Source organism: Myotis daubentonii, chromosome 11 (genome assembly GCF_963259705.1).
Source record: "Myotis daubentonii chromosome 11, mMyoDau2.1, whole genome shotgun sequence".
NCBI lineage: Eukaryota > Metazoa > Chordata > Mammalia > Chiroptera > Vespertilionidae > Myotis > Myotis daubentonii.
Window position 1 is genome coordinate 76,570,397 of NC_081850.1, and position 20,411 is coordinate 76,590,807.

The 20,411-nt window shown below is 55.5% G+C and overlaps 1 protein-coding gene across 1 annotated transcript in view; it reads right to left on the reverse strand.

Moving 5' to 3' along the window:
• The window catches only part of EEIG1 (estrogen-induced osteoclastogenesis regulator 1), a 34,998-nt gene extending 15,014 nt beyond the window's left edge, over positions 1 to 19,984 (reverse strand). The window contains exon 1 of the mRNA XM_059658142.1: positions 19,059 to 19,984. Within this exon, the coding sequence (XP_059514125.1) occupies positions 19,059 to 19,204 (146 nt within the window). The 5' untranslated portion in view covers positions 19,205 to 19,984. The remainder of the gene's footprint in view (positions 1 to 19,058) is intronic.
• Positions 19,985 to 20,411: the final 427 nt, after the last annotated feature.

Here is a 20,411-nt window from a genome sequence, read left to right on the forward strand (position 1 = left end):
AGTATGGTGGCTACCAGAAGGAGGGGGGGGGGGTGGTCGTAAAGGGCACCAAAAAAACCTAAATAAATGAAAAGACATCCTGCGATCATGGATCAAAAGGTTTAATACTAATTGTTAAGACAATACTCCCAAGTTGATTTAAAAATTTGACACAATCATTATAAAAAATCTGAACTGACAAGCTGATCCTAAACATTGGAAAATCAAAGGACCAGAATAGTTAAAACAATGTAGAAAAAGCAGAACATAATTAAGGAATTCACATGTCTGGACCGTGAAACTTTTACAAAGCAACAATAATTAAGACAGTGTGGCTGTGGCATAAGGATAGACACACAGGTCTATAGGATAGAACTGAAAGTCCAAAAATAAACCTTCACATTTATGGCCAACTGATTTTCAACTAGGGTGCCCGTGGGGGGGAAACAGTCTTTTGCTGGGACAACTGGATATCACATGCAAAAGAACAAAGTAGGACCCCTTTCTCAGACCACATAAAATAATTAACTCAAAGTGAATCAAAGACCTATGTTTAAGAGCTAAAACTATAAAATTCTTAGACAAAAACACAGGGGTAATGCTTTGTGATGTGGGCTTAGGCAATGGTTTCTCCGATATGACATCAAAAGTACAAGTGACAAAAGAAAGATATAAACGTGTTGAACTTCATCAAAATTAAAAATGTTTGTGATTCGTCCTAACCGGTTTGGCTCAGCGGATAGAGCGTCGGCTTGCGGGCTGAAGGGTCCCAGGTTTGATTCAGGTCAAGGGCATGTACCTTGGTTGCGGGCACATCCCCAGTAGGGGGCGTGCAGGAGGCAGCTGATCGATGTTTCTCTCTCATCGATGTTTCTAACTCTCTATCCCTCTCCCTTCCTCTCTGTAAAAAAATCAATAAAATATATTTTTAAAAAATGCTTGTGATTCAAAGAACAGCATCAAGAAAGTGAAAAGACAACCTACAATATTAAGGAAAATATTTGCAAATCACATGTGTGATAAAGGACTTGTAACTAAAATATATAAAAAGAGGACTTACAACTCAATAAAAAGACAAAAACCAAATTAAAAACGGGCAAATGATCAGAATAGATATTTCTCTGAAGATGATATACAAATGGCCAGTAAGCACATGAGAAGGTGCCCAGTATCATTAGTCATCAGGGAAACATAAATCAAAACTATAATGAGCTACACTTCACACCCACTAGGATGGCTATAATCAACAGATAATAACAAGTGAAGTGCTAGCAAGAGTGTAAGCAACTGGAACCCTCAGACGCTGCTGGTAGGACTGTAAAGTGGTGTAACCACTTTGGAAAACAGTCTGGCAGTTCCTCAAAAGGTTAAATATAGAGTTACCATATGACCCGGCAATTTTACTCCTAGGTATGTAGCCAAGAGAAATGAAAACCTACGTCCACGCCCTAACCGGTTTGGCTCAGTGGATAGAGCGTCGGCCTGCGGACTGAAAGGTCCCAGGTTCGATTCCGGTCAGGAGCATGTACCTTGGTTGCGGGCACATCCCCAGTAGGGGGTGTGCAGGAGGCAGCTGATCAATGTTTCTCTCTCATCGATGTTTCTAACTCTCTATCCCTCTCCCTTCTTCTATGTAAAAAAAAAATCAATTAAAAAATATATATGTGTGTGTATATATATATAAAAGAATTGAATCTGAAACCTTAAAAAAATAAAAGAAAACCTACATCCACATAAAAACTTGTACATGAATGTTCACAGCAGCATTATTCATAATAGCCAAAAAGTAAAAGCAACCCGAATGTCCATCAACTGATTAATGGATTATGTATTGGAATCTTATTCCGTAATAAAAATCGCTTTACATGCTACAATGTGGATTAGCCTTGAAAACATTATGCTAAGTGAAAGAAGCCAGTCATAATGAACTGCATATTGTATGATTCCATTTAATGAAATGTCCAGAATAGGCAAATCTATGAGATACAAAGTAGACTGGTGATGCTGGGGGATGGGGCAATAGGGAGAAAATGGGGAATAACTGCTAATGGGTATGGGGTTTCTTTTTGGGGTGATGAAATGTTCTAAAATTGACTGTGCTGATGGTCACACAACTCTCAATATACTAAAAATCACTAACTTGCCCACTTTAAATGGGTGGACTATGTGGCGCGTGAATTACATCTTTAAAAAAAAACTGATAAAAAAAAATCCCACCCACGTGGTAAGTCAGATAAAGAGAGAAAAATAGAGAAGACAGATCAGGGAAAGGGTGGTGGGAAGGGAGGGCTGGGTAGAGATGAGAAGGTGGGGGCTGCTACTTCAGGTGGGTAGTTAGGGAAAGCCCTTATGGCAGTGACTTCTAAGCAAGGCCTGGAGTGAAATGAGGCTGAGGGCTAAGCAAAAACTGGGGAAGAGCTGTCCAGAAGTGTGAACTTCAAGTACAAAGGCGCTGAGGTAGACATATGCTTGGCAAGAGGAAGAGCAGCACGGAGGCCAGCAGCTAAAGGGACTGGGGAGGAGAACAGACGGGATGAGGCCGGCAAGGGAGCAGGGGCCAGGCCCTCCGGGGCCATGGTGAGGACTGAATCATATTCCGACAGCGGCTCTGTCTTGCCACTATGGAGTCTGGCTTTAGGCTCGAGCAGCCCTGGTGGAGTGGGTGGAAGGGCAAAGAGTGGAAACACGTCCTAAGCAGCCAAAGGCCCCAGTTTAAAAGGGGGGAAGCTGGGGGCTACAGCTCCCACGCGGACCCTCAGATCTCCTCCCACCCCCTCTGCTGGACCCAGCCCAGGAGTTGGACGCAGTTGCTGGAGACCCGGGAGGAAGCTCACAACGCTGGGCGTGTTGAAACACCCAGAGGAATTAGGATTAGTGTCTGGAACAAAAACTGATATCAAATTGTGGGCTCTCTCCCTTCCCCTTTGTGAGTCTGCCAAGGGAACACCCAGCCAGGAAGCCTGGGCCCCCTAGTGATTCCTGGCAGGCCCGGCCAGAGAAAGGCACGTGGAGCCCTCCCAGGCTCAGGTAACAGGCGTCTTCCGTCTTCCCGGGCAGGGCTCACAGGATCAGGTGCTGGGCCTCCCTCTTATATCCACGGGGCTGAAACACACTAGTAAATGCCACCACTCCCACGGGAAGACGTTCCCAGCCTTGCCTGGGCCTACCCCAGCAGGTCACAGCAAGGGCAACGTACATACCCCAGTAGTGGCCATTTCCCAAGGGCCTACTGTGTGCCATCTGGAACTCTTCAACATTGAAAGCTGGGTGTTATCGTGGTTCACTTTACAGACGGGGAAAGTGAGGCTTGGAAAGGCTGAGTCACTCAGAACTGTGAGCAGAGTGTGGTCTCAACCCAGGCCCATCTGTGAGCCAGAGATGGCACAGCCAGGACTCAACCCTGCAACCTCCTCCAGGGCCCCTCTGGAGAGAGGGAGCTGAGCACCCCCAGTGAGGTGGCACGGGGTCCCAGGCACAAGACAGGGATAATGAGGAGGGATTCGGGGGTGGGGGGGTAGATGTTCATAATAAAAGGCAGGCATGAGGATATCAAGCAATTGGCCATGAGCCCAGGGTGGGAGCTGGCCAGGCCAGGTTTGAGGAAATCTCAGAGACTCAATTCTCTAAAAAACCTTTTATTAAGCACTTACTAAGTGCCAGGCACTGCTGAAGGCCCTAGGAACATAAACAGTAAACACAACAGACAGAAAGTCCTGCCTTCAAGGGGCTTATAGTCTGGCAGTGGGTAAGAGAGAGACAAAATGAGGCAGACACATCAGATGGTGGTAAGTGCTATTAAGGAAAAGGAATGGGGAAGGAGGCAGGCAGTGTCCAGGTGTAGGTTGAACGAGGAAGAGATAGATGGTCAGGGGAGCGCTAATGGGAAGGTGACATCTGAGCAAAGAGCTGGAGGAGGTGAGAGAGTGGCCTGTGCAGATAATTTTGAAGAGTGCTCCAGGCATGAGGAACAAAAAGTGCAAAGGCCCTGAAGTGAGAATGTCCGAGCTGTGCTTAAGAAAGCGCAAGGAGGCCAGTGTGGCTGGAGCAGAGTGAGTGAGGGGGAGAATGGTGGAAGTGAGGTTGGGGAGGGAATCTTGGCCCCAAAAGGCTTACAAAGGGGCCGTATGGAGGTGCTCGCAACCCGGGCGTCCACATGTGCCCAGGCAGGTAAGGAAGAACAGAGAAAAAATGAGGATCTAGTGGGGGAGGAGTATTGGACCCTTTTCTTTTCTTTTTGAACTGGAAGTATCAGTTGCGACTTTTGCTTAAAGCATGCCTGGGAGGAAATCAACTCCTCTTGGAGTCCTCCGATTGCAATGAGGTCAGAGGCCAAAAAGCTACCGAGGGGACGGACTCCCAGAGCAGCAGAGACCCTCGGAAGCAGCGCAAGGTTAAGTTGGGGTGAGGGGGCTCAGGGCCATTGTTTTCATTTCTGTCCAAAAACTGTTTCTGTAAGTGAAATTTAAATTAAAAAATGAAAAAAGGTTGTGAAGTTAGAAGGGCTGGTCAAAAGTAAAAGGAATTTGAACCTCCACCTACCTGAGTCAAGGACTGGGCCCACCCTCGCCCTGCCCTCTGGACAGCACCGGATTCCCCCCGGGAAGAGATGAAGGAAGCCCCGACACTCCCTAGCCTGGGGGTTTCAGGGCCTGAGCCTTCAGCTCCGGGCTGCCTGCCAGGGGCAGGTAATTACAGAGCCTGGGTGTTCAGGGCAGCTTCAGGGGAGTCTCGTTTTTAGCTTTAAGATATACAATTAGACTCCAAATACCAGAGAGGCAGGGTGAGCCCTCCACCCACCCACCGCAGGCCATGGTGGCCATCACAGTGGCAGAATTCAGCTATTTCTAGGTTGTCCTGGAATAGAGCAGAGCACCCCACCAGACCAATATCCTCAGGCCAGAACTCCCTGCAGCTCCATGGCCCCAGACCAGGGCCTCCATTCCGCTTCCACAAACACTGTGGGCACTGGCTCCATCATGCAGGTGACAAGGGTCAGTAGAGTGGGAACCACCTCCTGGCCACGGGCTGCCACGCCCCTACAAGGTCCTGGCAGACGGATCATTCAGGGCCCCTCCCTGGGAGCAAAGGCTCAGCGTGGCAAGCAGTGGTCAGGAGAAGGGAACCCAGTGGGGCAGCCCAGGAAACAGCCACAGGAGGCCCCACAGCCACACTTGGCACCCTACCTTCCCCGCTGCCGGCTAAGTCCTCATCTGCATGTCTGCCTAGTCATCAATGCTTGCCCAGCACAGAGCCCTGGCCTGGCAGGGCTAAAGGCCTAAAGCCGTGGTTCTCAACTTTCCAAATGCTGCGACCCTTTAATACAGTTCCTCATCTTGTGGTGACCCCCAATTTCATGGTTACAAATTGAACATAATTAAAGCATAGTGATTAATCACAAAAACAATATGTAATTATATATGTCTTAGGCAACCCCTGTGAAAGGGTCGTTTGACCCCCAAAGGGGTCGCGACCCACAGGTTGAGAACCGCTGGTCTAAAGCCAAAAGTGAAAAGTCCTTGGCCCTGCCAGAAAGGGAGACTCTGTAGGGCAGGGTTTCTCAACCTGTGCTCATGACATTTTGAACCAGATAATTCTGTTTGTTTTTCCAGGGGTGTCCTATGCATTGCAGGATGTTTAGCAGCACCCTGCCAGGGGCACAACCCCAGCTGTGACAACCAAAAATGTCTCAGACATTGCCAATGTTCCCCTGGGAAGGGGTGGTGGCAGAATCACCCTCCCAACCCCCCCTCCCCGCCCGGTAGAGAACCAGTGAAGCAGACCTTTCACTAAACGTTTTAAACAAGCTCCCAGGTGACTGAAGCAGGGGCTGGGCACCTGGCTAAGAAAGGGTATAGCCACCAGAACTAAGTAGGACCCCAGGGGCCTCCCAGCCCCAGCTGTGCTCCTGGGTTCCTCAGAAGGCTGGTCCCTGCTTCCTCCCATTCGGCCCCTATAACGAGAGGGAACCAGAACAAGGCTGCATTAGGAGTCCCTGCTCCCGGCTGGTGGGTCCTGGGGGACTACCACAGCATCCAGCCCGCAACCCCTCCCCAACCCACGCCCACTCTGTGATCTCCCAGTCCTTGGCCAGGTTCCTAGAGAAGGGAGGGGTCCTGATGATGCAATCAAAGTTCCCAGCTGATGAAACTCAGCCACGGAAAGGCAGGATTCTAATAAGGAAACAATTTAAATTGACAACATCTGCCTGTGCTTCCCCGAAGAGAAGAAAGCACAGCCGCCTGGGGAGGGGCCCGCCCGGGGACCAGCCTAGGCGTCCATCCAGGGGCTGCGGGGCAGTAGAGCCTCATCCCGGCGACGTGGCCAGCGTGGCAGCTCAGCAGTGTCTGGCTCCTGCCAGGAATTCAGGGCCGTGTGCAGGGGAAGCAGCTTGTTGCAGTTCTGACACAGCCAGCACCCCCTCCTGCAACACCATGAGGCAGCAAGACGTTCCTAGAAGCCAAACCACTCTGTGCTGGAGACTGAAGGGCTCAGAGGAGCCACCGGGCGCCCCAAGATCCTTCTCTGTTCTCCTGTCAAAAATGTGAGCCCTGAGGGTGGCCCGGGGATTGGCAGGTGGGCTGGGAGGAAAGGCTAGAGGCAGCAAAGTGACCTGAGAAGTACAGAGTGGGCAGCACACCGAGGACTTAAGCTCACGCAGGCTTGGTGGGGCAGCATCAAGGATTCTGGAGCCAGATGCACAGAGGTTCGAATCCTGCAACTCACCAGCCCAGAAACTTTGAGACGGATCAAAAACCCACAGTGGGCAGGTGCCAGCTTCCTGTTCCAGAGGCACACCGCCTCCCTGCTCTGCCTTCGGCACCCAGAGTCAGCCTATGAGGCAGCTTCCCACCACCCAGGGGAATGCATGAGTGCTCTTCTCACTTGATGCCAATGGGTACCCTCTCTTGCTCTCACAGCCCAAGAGCAGAGCAGGCCTTTGAAGAGAACCGAAGTAAACTGCTGGCTGTAACAAAGTGCGGGTCCTCCCCAAGCACCCGGCGAAGCCCACCCCCACATCATGTGGCCCAGCCTGGCGCCTGTTTCCCAGGCTCCCTCCCATGAGCCAGGTGTTGCTGAAGCATTAACTCTCTGCAGGCACAACCACCACCCACTTCACAGATAAGCAAACTGACACTCAGGGAGTCCACAGGTCAACCCAGGGGGCAAGGGGAGATGTGCACCCTCCCCTGTCCTGCAGGATGGCTGGGAAAATGCGCCAAGACATAGACGCCGTTCTCAGGGGCCTGTGGTATCAATGTTTTTGTGCTCTGTGGGCTGACCCTTCACTACGAGTCTCAATACCAGGGAAGAGGCAGCCTTGAGACCAGACTTACACTGAAGGAGGCGCGGTGATTGGGTCAGAGTGTGTGGTCACAGATATGGCACTGGGCCAAATCCATCAAGACCTGCTGGTGTCAGGGACCAAGCTAGGTCAATCCAGGACCAGAGGGAGAAATGGGAAAATGTTCCTGTAGAAGTTAATAGCATCAGCTTCCCGCCTCCTGAGCACTTTCTTCTTATGAGGCACCTAACTGAGAGCTCTCCCTGCCTGACCCCCTGGAATCCAGACCCCAACCCTGGGAGGTAGGTACCATCATCTCCATGTCGTAAGTGGGGGAACTGAGGCTCAGAGAGTGGAAGCCACCTGCCCCACGTCTGGTTGGGAGAGGGCTGTAATCTGAACCCATCGCGGTCCTATCCCAGAATCTCAAACTGGGCCCCATGCCAGAGTTGGGTCAGGTTGGAGGGTAGAAATTCAAAGCAAGAGACACAGCTGAGCTGTAGCAAGTTTCCCCTCCCCCAGGACACACGACTATAGAAAACACAGAGCTTCGGGGTTGGCTGTACTCAGGGAATGGCCCTTCCGGAGCCCCTCAGACTCCCAGCAGGCCTCCTCACAAATCGTGCATGTGAGAAACAGAGAGGTGGGGGAGCAAGGCCAGTCTCTGCCACCCACTGGACACTTGACCTCTCTGGGCCTCAGTCACTACGCTGCCCTAGCTCATGGGGTTGCTGAAAGGCCTAATGAAAGAGAGGCCAGGCGCATACCCAAAGGGGACTCGTGCTGAATGGGCACATGGCCACCACCGTCAGAAGTGACTCTGAGACAGACGGTCCAGCAGGAAGCCAGGCGTGCAAGGCCCAGACAGAGCCCCCATTTTCCATCCCAGGACCCTGGATCAGGACATTCCCCCAGGCCTTGAACCTGGCTGGGACGTCCAGGAAGGTGGACTAACAGGTGGCCTAGGTGTGCCTGTGCCGCTCCTGGCTGACTCACGCCTGGGTGCTGTTTGAATCACCCCAGGAAAGGAAGAGACCAAAGGGAGGGATCCATATTCCTCAAATAGCTAGACTCAGGCAAGTCACGGGATGTCCCTGTTCTCTTTAGCCCCTTCCCAACTCCGTAGGCCCTCCTCCACCCAGCTTCTGCGGCTGGACAAATTACTTCCTCTTCTGGGCCTGGGTCTTAGGGATGTGGAGAACAGAATGGGGCTCCTGTGTCCCAGAGCACAGAGGTCCTAGAGGCCTTTGTTTGCTTATTGCAGGATGGTGTCTAGCAAATAGTAGGTGCTCAGTAAGTATCTGATGACTCAGTGACTTTCACAGCCCTGCTCTCTACCAGGGCTGCGTTAGACCTTGCACTGATATTTCCACCTCCAGGAAAGGAGCCTCCCAGCCCAGATCAGGCCATGCCCTCTAGCTCTCTGCAGAGTCTGAGGGGTCCAGGGTCACCGCTATCTGGAGTTACCCCCAGGTGTTCCCACTGCTCCACTCAGCACTCCCCATGGCTCCCTGAACTTCCCAGGTGACCAGGAAATCGCCAGAGTCACAGCTCACAGAGCCAGCACAGACTCAGGCCTGTTTTCCCAGCTATCCTCCGAGATTCCAGCCACAGGATAAAGGGCTCAGCGTAAGGTGGGACCATGAGGCTGACTTACTAAGCTCTACCTTCTCCCTGGACACCTGATTCTCCTGCAGACTTACGGACCAACCCTGGGCCGATGATGCTTCTGTCATTCACTTACCCCACACACATAAACGGAGCACTTACTACAAGCCAGGCCTCAGTGGGGACCCTGGGAATACATCCAGATTAAGCCTGGGTTTCTGTCTTGCCTGCATCCAAAATGGGTGTGGCCATTCTCACCCAGGTCCATGTTGATTCCTCACTAGCTGACACGAAACCCTTGAGAGGGGCAGGAACCCAGGGTCAGGCCTTCTCTTGGCAAGCAGGGAGAGTACCCAGGCAGCCAAAGGCCATCCCCACAGTAAAGGGTCAGGGCCAGAGCAGGCAGAAGAGGTTGATGCCCCTCCCCGCTGTGCTCAGCACCTCTCAGAGAGCTCATGTGTCTAATGGTCTCCCCGGTCATGGGCCCCAAGTCAGAGACCACGGCTGAACTGGCCATTGCTGGCCCATTGCAGGGCAGCAGCCTGGCTCTAATCACAAATGTTTGCTGAGTGCGTGAACCACAGAAAGGGAGAAGAGAAACAATGAAAGGCAGAGAGGGAAGAACGTGAACCTTTCCTTTCTGCTTCCACCACTGGATCCCCTCCAATAATTGCCCTAGATTGATACCAACCACTGCCAGCCGTTACTGAGCACGTACTCTATGCCCAGGGCTATGCTGGGTACATAATGGGTGTTAACTCATTCAATCCGAGCACCAAGAAGGGGCTTATTACCCCATTTCACAGATGAGGAAAGCAAGGCTCAGACAGGTCCTGTGGTCTGGCAGCCTCAGGAGCCCGCCCACTCTCTGAATGGCCAAGCTCCACAGCCCAACAGCCCCAGCAGGGTTTGCAAGAGACAGAAGAGCCCCAGCCAAAGGAGACGGCTGGCAGCTGCCGAGATGACTTATGGTCTCATAAGCAGGTCTGATGGTTTAGGCTGCCCTGCCAGAAAGACCCTGGAAAGGCCCAAGGACTTCCTCCAGGCCTCTAGGCACCCAAGGATTCTCACTTTTGTCTAGAACTTTGGCACCCAGCACCAGCACAGGTGTGGGCGTCTCCAGGCCGTTTCTGACACAGACATGTGCAAACAGCATCAGTGCACAGCTTGCAGATAGTCAAACAGTCTCGTGTAGCCAGCCCCCAAGAAGCAGGACTTCACAGGCCCTAAAGGCCCCTTCCAGACATGACTGCCACCCCCACAAAGATGACATCATCCTGACTTGTACCAGGATGGGTGCTTTTAGCGGATTGCTTCTGAACTTTATACAAATGGCATCCACCGCACATTCTCATCTCCAGCTTCCTCTCCTCAACCTTGTGGGTGACACTGGGCGCTGTGTGAGGGGCAGCGGCTTGCTCATTCCCACTGTGCGCAGCAGGCTCCAGTTTTGTTTTTAATCGTCCCATGATGGCAGAGGTGGGAAGCCACCCAGCTCAGATGACAGCCATCTCCCCTTCTGCCACCAGGAGCTCCAAGTGGTCACCACCCCCCTGGCTGCCCTTGGCGGTTCTAAAATACAAATCTGATTCTGGTTCACACCTTCTATGTCTGCCCTCAGGTAAGGTCCCGCCCCCTCCCATGGCCTTCCCTGACTCCAAGCCCCCAGGCCACTGGCTCTTCCCTGCTCAGCACTCTTGCCTTTGCCTTAATCTGCCCTGGGCTGCTCTTCTCCCACCAACCACTAACCTACTGATCCTGGGACCAAGCCTAGCATCATTCTTGGGGAGGGGACCTGCTGGGGCAGGGCTGTGTCCCCAGGAACCAGAGCAGGGCCCTACATATAGAAGTGCTCAGGAAATTGCCCCTGAGGGAGTAAGGTTTGGGGGAGCCACAGGTGTGCTGCCCTGGGTCTGCAGAGAAGTCCAGCACTGTCAGAGAGGAAGTGGTGGGAGGTGAGGGCGCCTTGCGTGCGAACAGGACCCAGACTTCCGCCCTCCCCAGTTCCTTCCCCAGCACCCAGCTAAACCTCTCAGCAGGTTTAGTCTGTTTTCAGCTGCCAGGTGCCTGGCCCTTGGGGAACAGGTGCCCTGCTCTCAAGTAGCTTTCCTGCCTCTAGATGAGTACCTGCACCCCACTTGTTGGAGGAGGAACCCAAGGCTAAGAGGACAAGACACTTGGCCATGGTCACAGAGTCATAGGGCAGCCAAGGTCCAATTGCAGAGCCTGGGGCAGCCCAGCCCCCTCCTCCTCCCCATCACCCACAGATGGTCCATCCAATACAACCCAGTGGTGCCCAGCTGCCTTGGACTTAGGCGAGGGCTGCTCCTGACACAGACTGATACCTCTGGCACCAACAGGAGGGGCTGGACCCCAGCAGCTGGCAGTAGCCGGCACACAGTACAGCACCATCAGCGCCCATGCTGGTTCAGCGCCAAGGGAAGACTGTCCCAGCCCTGCACTGGCCCACCCGTGGCAGGAAGCACCAGGACTAAGATGCAACAGAGGCTACTCCTGCCACGGTCTGGGGTAGGAGCTAAGAGGTGGGAGCGGGGATTGCAGTGTCCGGAGATGAGGGCCCACAGTGAGTGTGCAAGGCCAAAAGTAGCCAGGGACGGCTTCCTAGATGGAGCAGGGGTAGGGAACTTGAGGACAAGGCTACCGAAAAAGCCAAAATAAGAGTATAAGGTGTGGTGGAAGGAAGGGGAGTGCCAAGAGGGGTAGGGGCCTCTCCTCAACTGAGGGACCCCTGTTTTTCTCACCCGCTCCCCTGCCCTCCACCTCATGTGGGGAGCTATCTTCTGCTTGCCAGAGTGGGTGCCAGAGCTGAATGTGTAGAGGGCCCCTTCTCACAGGCAGAGGCCTCCCCCAGCCCAGCCCAGCCCCACCCAGCGGGAACACTCCAGCTCTCACAGGCTCAGAGCCATGCACCCCAGGGCAGGGCAGGGAAGGGGTGCCAACAGACCCCACTGGGACCCTGAACTCCAGCTGAGGCCCCTGCTCCTTGGACACGAGGTGTGCTCCTCACCTGCCTGACCCCTCCAGAGGGCAGAGAGAGAGCCCCATTTGGGGAAGTACCCTCTCCCCACAACACCCCAGTCAGTCCTGGCCCACAAGGAGGGGCAGTTGAGGGGCACCATCCAGCCCACTGCCATGACTCAGCCCAGGGACGAGAGGACGAACTGCAGTGAGTATCGTGCTCCTACCATGTGCCAGGAGCCCAGCTGGCTATCTGACAGGCATTATCTCACTGTGACCTCCAAGAACACTGGGAGGCAGGCACCAGCAGCCCTGCTGGGGAGGGAGGGCTACTGAGGCTTAGGGACTAAGTCTCTCGCCCAAGGTCACACAGGCAGCAACGGCAGGATGAGGATGGGAACATTTTGCCTGTCTGAATACGCAGGAAGTCCTCCATTGGAGCTCCTTGCTCCTAGTGCTAGAATGATTTGACTAGAGAGCCTGTGGCTGGCTACTACCTGTTGATATCTGGGAGAGGCGGTTCCAACCTGCACTTGAGACGTGTTCCAAGCACAGGATGCCAACGCTCAGAGCAGAGACCCAGGCCAGGCACAGGCTGGGCAGCTTCAGGCCTCACTCGCCAAGGCCACCAATAGCATAGTGTGACCTCGTGGAGAGGTAGGAGTCACAGACCTCAGGTTACAGAGCACATCGGGGCCCGGGGGACAGGTCTGGTATCCCCACAACCCAAAGCACTTGCCAGGCAAGGTCCTTAATGAAGAGAGATACCCCCCCCCCCGCCCCCCACCTTTGTTCGGGGTCTTTCTACGCAAACCTGATGTCTCTCCCCGGCTCAAGCCTTTCTGTGGCTGCCTGGGTGAGATGAGGATAAACCTACACTGGTTACCATGGGTGTTAGACTGGCCAGCCCCAGCAACAGGCGAGTGACCACAGGCTTCACCACACAGCAGTCACCAGACACCACACACTGAGTCCCCAGACTCCTAAGGCCAAGAACAGACACGCTAGTAGCTATCACAAGGCCCAGGCAGAACTTCCTGAATGTAAGTCAGGACTTCCAGGTACTGAACAAGCAGAGTTCAAAGGCAACTAAGAACCCCTGGCCTGAGGAACTTCCTGGACAGGCCTCAGGGAATAGCCTTGACCCCACAGAGTCAGATCACCTTTGGTCAGGCCTCTGCCAGTGCCAGGCTGCAGGGCAGATTACAGGGGCTGCCACGTTGGCACCTGCCATGGTGTGGCCAGTGGCTGCAAAGGCCAGGTCTGAGGAGCAGATCCCAAGGCCAGGCACAGGCTGGGTAGCTTCAGGCTTCACCATGGGCAACAGCAGCACGGTCTGGCCCCAAGGGAAACCAGTAGCTGGCCTGATGCCACCGCCTTGCTGGCAAGGGTGGCCTCTGTGGCCTGCGAGCAGGACTTCTCTCCACAGGGGTCCACCTCCTCATGCCTCCCCGACTGCACGTGGAAGGCCTTCCACAGGGACCCCAGCGACCAGGCTGGCCCAAGTAAAATGAGAGGCAAAACCATGGTCAGGATCTAAGGGTAGGAAGTGGGGTCAGGAGAAGCCTAGAGCAGGCAGCCCTCAGAGGAGGCAGCTGCAAAGCCCCTTGGGTCAAAAACTGCCAGAATCTCCGATTTAAAAGACACCTAAAGTCTGGATTTTTACGTTGCAAAAACTATTAGAGCACTGTATGAGGCAAAAAAAGCCCGGCTACATTTGGCTACTGTGCACCCTCTGAACGTCCATCTTCCGGCACCTACCAAGTGCTAGATGTGGTGCCAAGCACTTCAAGATGAGGATACCCACCTGCCCACTCTGTCTGCCACTGCCCAGCCAACTCAGCGGTCCCTTACGGGGTATGTCAGGCCTTCCCCCTTCATCGTCTCCACCAGCAGCCAAGAGCCATCAGTCTAACTGGCAAACCAGGCCACACTGCTTCCTTGTCCCTTGGCGAGATCCCCAAGGTCAGGAACGGTCTAGCCCTCCTCCACCCCATATCTTCATTCACTCCATCCCCTTCCTGCCCTCTTTGCACCCCTACCATGCCAGCCCTTTGCCCAGACCACTGACCGAGTGCCCTGTAGCCAAGGGCCTTGACCCTAATGGCTCTTCCCAACCTCTCCAATCCAATTCTCCTTGGCCTTCCGGGTTCTCTAAAGAGCCAGTTACTCACGGACGCCCTCCTCCCCGTTGCAATGATGTGCCCCACCATAAAATCATGAGCTCCATGAAGTCAAGGACTGTGTCCAGCCTGGGGTGGGTGCCCAATCAGCACCTGTCAAACAAATGGACAGATGACCGCACAGAAATGCCTTCCCCAATTGGTCCACCAGAATCTACTGGAATTCTGGGGAGGACCTGTCCCAGATCTACCTGCTCCCCCTCCATGGGGAGTTTCATGGAAGCAGGGCTGTCTGGTCCCATTTATCTCTGAAAGGCCAGGACACCAAGGGGGTGCTCAAGAAACGTGGCCTCTTCCCGCCTCTCCATACTCAGTCTCCAGTGCTCCTGCTCTGTGACAGAAAATGAATGCCCTGCCCTCCTTGAGATCCCACAGCATCTCCACCTCCCCGCCCCTCACAAACCGTGTCCCTCCCCACCAAGATGTGTGAGAGCAGGCATCTCAGGCGAGCAGATTCCAGTGGCATTCAGCAGCCTTTTCCAAGAAGGGAGGGAGAGGAAGCCTCGGGGAATCGGAGGCCTGGCCAAGCCTGTGGTTTATGTGCAAAGACCTGGCTTGGCCAGACCTGGGCACCAGGCTTCCAGCTGCAGAACTGACCTGTCCAAGGCCTTCTTCATGCCCCCAAAATCTCAAGCATCCCCCTGAGGCCTCCCATTCCAGCTGGTTCAAAGCCTGGCCCATGGAGGGAAGGCAGTGCCCTCTTTCAACAGGTTGCCCAAATAAAAACCCTATTGAAGAGACAATTGAAGATTCAAAGCTGCCCCAAAAGAAGGGAAGGGGGAGGTATCTCCCCAAGTCACACAGTCTGCTTCTTGGACAGCCTGGCATCCAAGTCCAGAGCAGAAAGAGCCCCTGGAGGGGCCCCTCCTCTCTTTCTGGTCCTCCCTGTCCCCTTCATGCAAAAAGGGGTACTGAGGCACCGGGGACAGAGATCAGGCCAAACCAGAATACGCTTAGCTCCTGCCATGAAGTGACCCAAATAAGCCACTTCTCTGCCCCAGGCCTCAGTTTCCTCATCTGTTGGCTGAGGAGACACTCTGCCTGTCTCTTTTAGAGAGGACCTGTTGTAAGGTAAATCAACACCTCCCTCTCACTCTCTTCTGACACCACCAGCCACGTGCATGGGGCAGGCCACAGGACCAGTGCCAGCTGGACACAGGGACCTCTCAAGACGGTTGGGATTCTGCCTGCCTGAAGGACAGACGAGCTTGAGGCTGGAAACTGGCTCCCAGCCCACCCTGAGGAGACCACAGCCCAACCCACTGCTTCTAGACTCGCCAGACTTGGCTGGGGCCTGTGCATATTCCCCACCCGCTGGAAACCCCTGGAAAAGCCTCCCAGATGCCATCTGGATGCACCTGCTTAGAAGGCCTCCCTCCGGGCAGGGTCCTTGGCACATGCTCACTATACCACGGTGCCAGTCTGTGCCTGGCCCCAAATCCATGGCAGTGACTTCAGTCCCACCCCTATCTATGTCCCCAGGGCCCCTTATCCTCAGATCTCACAGGATCGAGCTCAGTGCCTCAAAATTATCCCTATCTGGATTTTCCTATAACCCCAACCCACTGGAAAGAATCTTCTTCAAAGGTCTGGGGACATCACATGGGGCCAGAGCTGCTTCCAGTTCTCTGCCACCAAGGCAAGGTAGGACTTTCTCGCTGGATCAGCCCAAATTTAAATCACAATTCTGCTGCTCCCTGGCTGAGTGACATGAGCCAATCACTTTAGGCCTCCTGACCCCAGTTTCCTCATCAGCTCATGGGGTGGTTTGGCGATCATGCACTGGATGTGCTCAGCAGGTGCCTGGCATACGGTAAATGAACAATCAAAGGCAGTTTAAACCCTAATGATAAAAGGGTTATTTTCCCAATTTAATTACCAGCCGAGTGACCTATAGCATGTGGCTTCACCTCTCTGGCCTGGGTGCCTCTCTGGATGGCCTAGAGGATTAGCGGACCTACCATTTGCAAACTCAGCAATTGGACCTTGGCAGCTGCCCTATGACTCTCAGCACAGCACCTGGCGCACAGCACAGGCACTCAGAACATGGTAGCTGTGAGGGCTATGGTTCGTAAGGAGGCGTCAGAAAGATGACGCTGGGAACAGTGCGACAAACCACCTGTTCTACCTGCTCAAAATGGGTCAGGCTCGAGCTGTGTACCCGGCTGTTGCTATGGCACCCAGCACATAGGAAAACACTCCAAGTAGGAAGGCGGGTGCTGCATGGGTGGGGCCTCCAGCCTGCTTCTCTCAGACACCACCTTGCGGCTGCCACCAGTCTCTGGGCTATGTAAGGGGGCCCTGGCGTTGAGGCGAGTGTGCTGCTGGATCTGGGTCCAGGATCTAAGCAAGACTCATCACCCCTAACCCTACCCCAACTCCGAAACATTGGAGCCTGTTTGTTGGAGGGGTAGGCGGTGAGGTGGGGCTCTCAGCTTGCAGACCAGCGTGGGTGGGACTGGAGTGGGGGGTGTTAAAAAAAACAACACCCAAACACCAGCAACCCCTATCTCCTGAGCAAAATCCAAAGCTCTAAAGCAGCCTCAGATCCCAACACTGATATCTGCCCCCTCCAGCCACACCTGCACAGCAGCAAACAGGCACCCAGAGTCCAGCTTTGGGGGGCTCAGTGTCAGCCTCTCCCTCCTCAGCCCCACTCAGGTTTCATCCACAATGAGGGCTGGGAAAGGCTGTTAGGGCTGGGCCTGGTTCAGGGAATCCATGGCCCGTTGCCAGGAGGGAAGAAGGGAAGGCAGAGGTGAAACCCAGCAGCTGTGAGCTGAGACCTGGAACTTTCCAGATTTTCCCGGATGAGGGGGCAGGTTTTAGAGCAATGGAAAGGCAGACAGGTAGGGTGACAGTGGCCCCAGAGCCTAGGAAGCCAGGAGAGACCTCAGCCTGGGACTGAATAACAATTCCTCAGGAGGATCCCAGACCCCCAGCTCACATGGAGGCCTCCTGCTGACTCTAGCTGGTCCCCCTAGACCTGGGAGGGGCTAAGGATGGGCCCCTGCCATAGAAACAACTGATGCAACAATTTGCTGAGCCAAACAGGGCATACACATTATTCATTCCCCCTCACAACTCTAGGGGTGAGTGTGACCTCTCCCATTTCACAGAATTGGAAACTAAGGCTCACAGGCAGAACAGGTAATGGTTAAAAGCACATCCTGAGTTTGAATCTGGGCTCTGCTGTATTAACTCAAGCAAATCACTCTCTCTCTGAGCATTAGTTTCCATCTCTATAAAATGGAGATAATAGCCCGGCTGGGTGGCTCACTTGGTTGGAGCATCGTCTGTACCCCAAATGGTGGTGGGTTCGATTCCTGGTCAGGGCACATACCCGCCCCAGGTTTCAGGTTGGATCCCTGGTCGGGGAGCATTTGAGTAGCAACCAATTGATGTTTCTCTCTCACATCAACGTTTCTCTCTCTCAAATCAGTCAATCAACAAAATGGGGATAATAATCCTACAGTCCCACCCCGAGCCCAACCTCCACCCTGTCCCATGGCGTGGTCAAAGAGCTAAGCAAAAGGTGCTAGTAAAATGGAGAGCACAGCACCAATAACTGCTGGTTGCTGGAATGACAGAGGTTAGGTAACGCCCAAAGACACCCAGCCAGTGAGTGGTCAACCCCAGGCCCCAGCTCTGAGCACAGCCCCTTCCCTGAGGCCCTGGGCTGTGGGTGGCCCCGGGATCACAGGCTTCCTAAGCAACCGTATATCCACCACCCCATTCCCACTACCCACCCCTCAACAAAGGGCAGCTCTTGTCTGAATTCCTCAGATAAGCAGCTCCCAGTAGACTGGATAACCTCCAGGCCTGAGTGGTTATCCCAAATGCACCAAAAAGGCACCCCACCCTGTCCACACCACAGATTCCTAAATCTGGGTTAGGCTGCATGGCTCTCCTCCCAACAGAACATTCAACCACCAGATACATCCAACAGGTCTCCAAACAAGCCAAGTTCAGCTGACAACTGCCTACTGACAAGTCCCTGGCAAGCCACTTACTTCCTCTTTCTGGGCCTCAGTTTCTCCCTCTGTTAACAAGCACCCCATCTCAGAACACCGTGGTGCAGCTCCAGCAAACTGGGTCCACAAGGAGGCCCAAGGAACAGAGGGACAGACCAGGGAAGGGAGCCAGCGTGTCCTAGGCACTGGGCCAGGCCCTGCGCCGCCTTCTATCTCCTGAAACATCTCCACAACACGCACAGCCACCTGTATTGGGCCCAGAAAGTGACACAGCGAGGACGCAAACCCCTCTCTGTCAAACTCCGAGGCGCTCTCCCTGGCGGGCCAGGACTACGTGGCCCAGTCAGTGGGTGCAGCTGGGGAGCTCAGCTGCCCTCATCAGTGAGCTGGGCAGCTGGACCTGCAGGACGGGGACGACAAAACCAAAGTTGATCAAGCCTCACAAAACCAAAGTTGATCAAGCCTCTTTCAGAGAGGGCTGCAACCTCCTTGACAAGGGCATTTGCAATGCAAAGCAGCCCAGCTCCAGCTAGACCAGGACTGTCACTCAGAGGGGGCTGGGCAAGCCACAATCCAGCCACCTCCCTCCAGGCAGACGGGGTGTACCTGGGGTCTGGCCTTCCCAGAGCCGGGAGTGCCTGGGAAACTGTGGCTGCCCCGGGCTCTGAATCACAGACAGCCTGAGTGGCCATCTGGGTGCAAGGTGGCCTGGAACAATCCTCCCCACTCGGCCTCTCATGGCACAAACCCACTGGGCTCTGTGCAGGTCTGCAGAATGGAGCTCCAGCAGGCTGCAGGTAGGGCCCCAAGAGAGGGCTGAAAAATAGACCCCCTGCACAGGGGTGCGGGCGCCCTGTCAGATCCCTCGGGCCCAGACCTCCCAGATCGTGCAGCCCTACCTGCCTTGTGCAAACTTGTCCCAGACACACATAACCTTCAGGGCTCTCTGGGCCCCAAGGGACGCATCCACACTTGCCAAGTGGCTAGATGTCGCTTATCACCCCCCCGACCCCACCCCACCCCCCTGCAGGCGAGACTGCCCCAGCGCCTTACCTGGACGATAAGCTGACAAAATCCCCGCCATCCAGCAGTCGGACCTTGCAGAAGAGGACCCCGTTCACGAAGGGGACCGCCGTCAACTCCTCCAGGGTGAACGTGGTTTGGAACTTGAACTTCTTCTTCTTCATCAAGAAAGCCATGAGCGAGTTCCCTGAGTCTGAAGCCCCGAAGGCCAAAAAAGGGGGAGAGCCAGAAATCCCCAGGATTCCTTTCCCGACACCACACCCCCTCCTCAAAACACCAGAGCCGGATCCCGCCCAGATGGTGGCGGAGGCGGCCGAGCAGGCAGCGAGCGGAGTCCGAGGGCCCCGGTCGGAGCGACCGGTCCAGTTGGCGGGTCGGCTGGCTTCACCGTCGGGGAGCTGGGGCTCGCAGGGGCTCGGAGGGGCCCGGGGCTGCACCGGCGCGGGAAGAGCGGGACCTGGCCCCAGAAGCACGGACGGGGGTGGCGCGCGGCGCGCGAGTGGCCGCGCTGGCCGGCAGCATCCCGACCCGCGGTCCCCGAATAGCTCACGTCGCGCGGCGGAGCGTGGCGGGCGGACCGGTGAGACTGAGGGCAGCAGGCGGACCGGTGAGGCCGAGGGCGGCGGGCGGACCCGCCCCCGCCTCGCTGGCGGCCGGGGGAGGCGCCCTCGCTGCACACGCCCCCGCACTCGGGTGCCCGGCGGCCGGCGCAGGTGAGTCGGAGAAGGCTGCGGACACCCGCAGGAGGCGGCCGGGAGCTCTGGGCGGCCTCTCCGGGAGGCGCGCTGGGGACACTCCGGGCTGGAAACGTCCGGCCACGACCCCTCCGGGCCGTCACTGAGCCCGGCCCCAGGCAGGGAGGGTGCCGCCTCCTCTCGGTCCTGGGTCCCGCACCGCGGGCCCCGGCGGAGCTGAGGCGCCCTTCCGGCCGGCCGGCGGCGCCGCCTCGCCTGCCGCCTCTACACAGCGCCCTGCGAGCAGCAGCGCCGGCGCCCGCGCTCCCGACGCCGAGACCCAAAGCCAATGCTGCGCGGCGCCGCTGCGAGAATGCCGAGGCCCAGCACCGCCGCCCGCGGAGCCGCGGCCGCGCGGGAGGGGCGGGGCGCCGGCGGCCTAGCTCGTCCGCGATTGGGTGGGCCGGCGGAGCGGGCGCGGAGTGTGATTGGTAGTTGGCGTCGTGGGGCGGGACTTGGAGAGGCAGAGACGGAACGGGGCTCTTGGATTGGTGCGCCGCGAGGCTGGGCTCGCCTCCTCGGTCGGGGCGGAGCGGAGTGAAAGAGAGGGGCCGGGGGGAAGGCAGTGGGAGGTCGCAGGGCGGGAAGCCGGGGCTGGCGGAGCAAGGAGGAGGGCAAGAGCGAAGAAAAAAAGAAACAATGAAGAGAA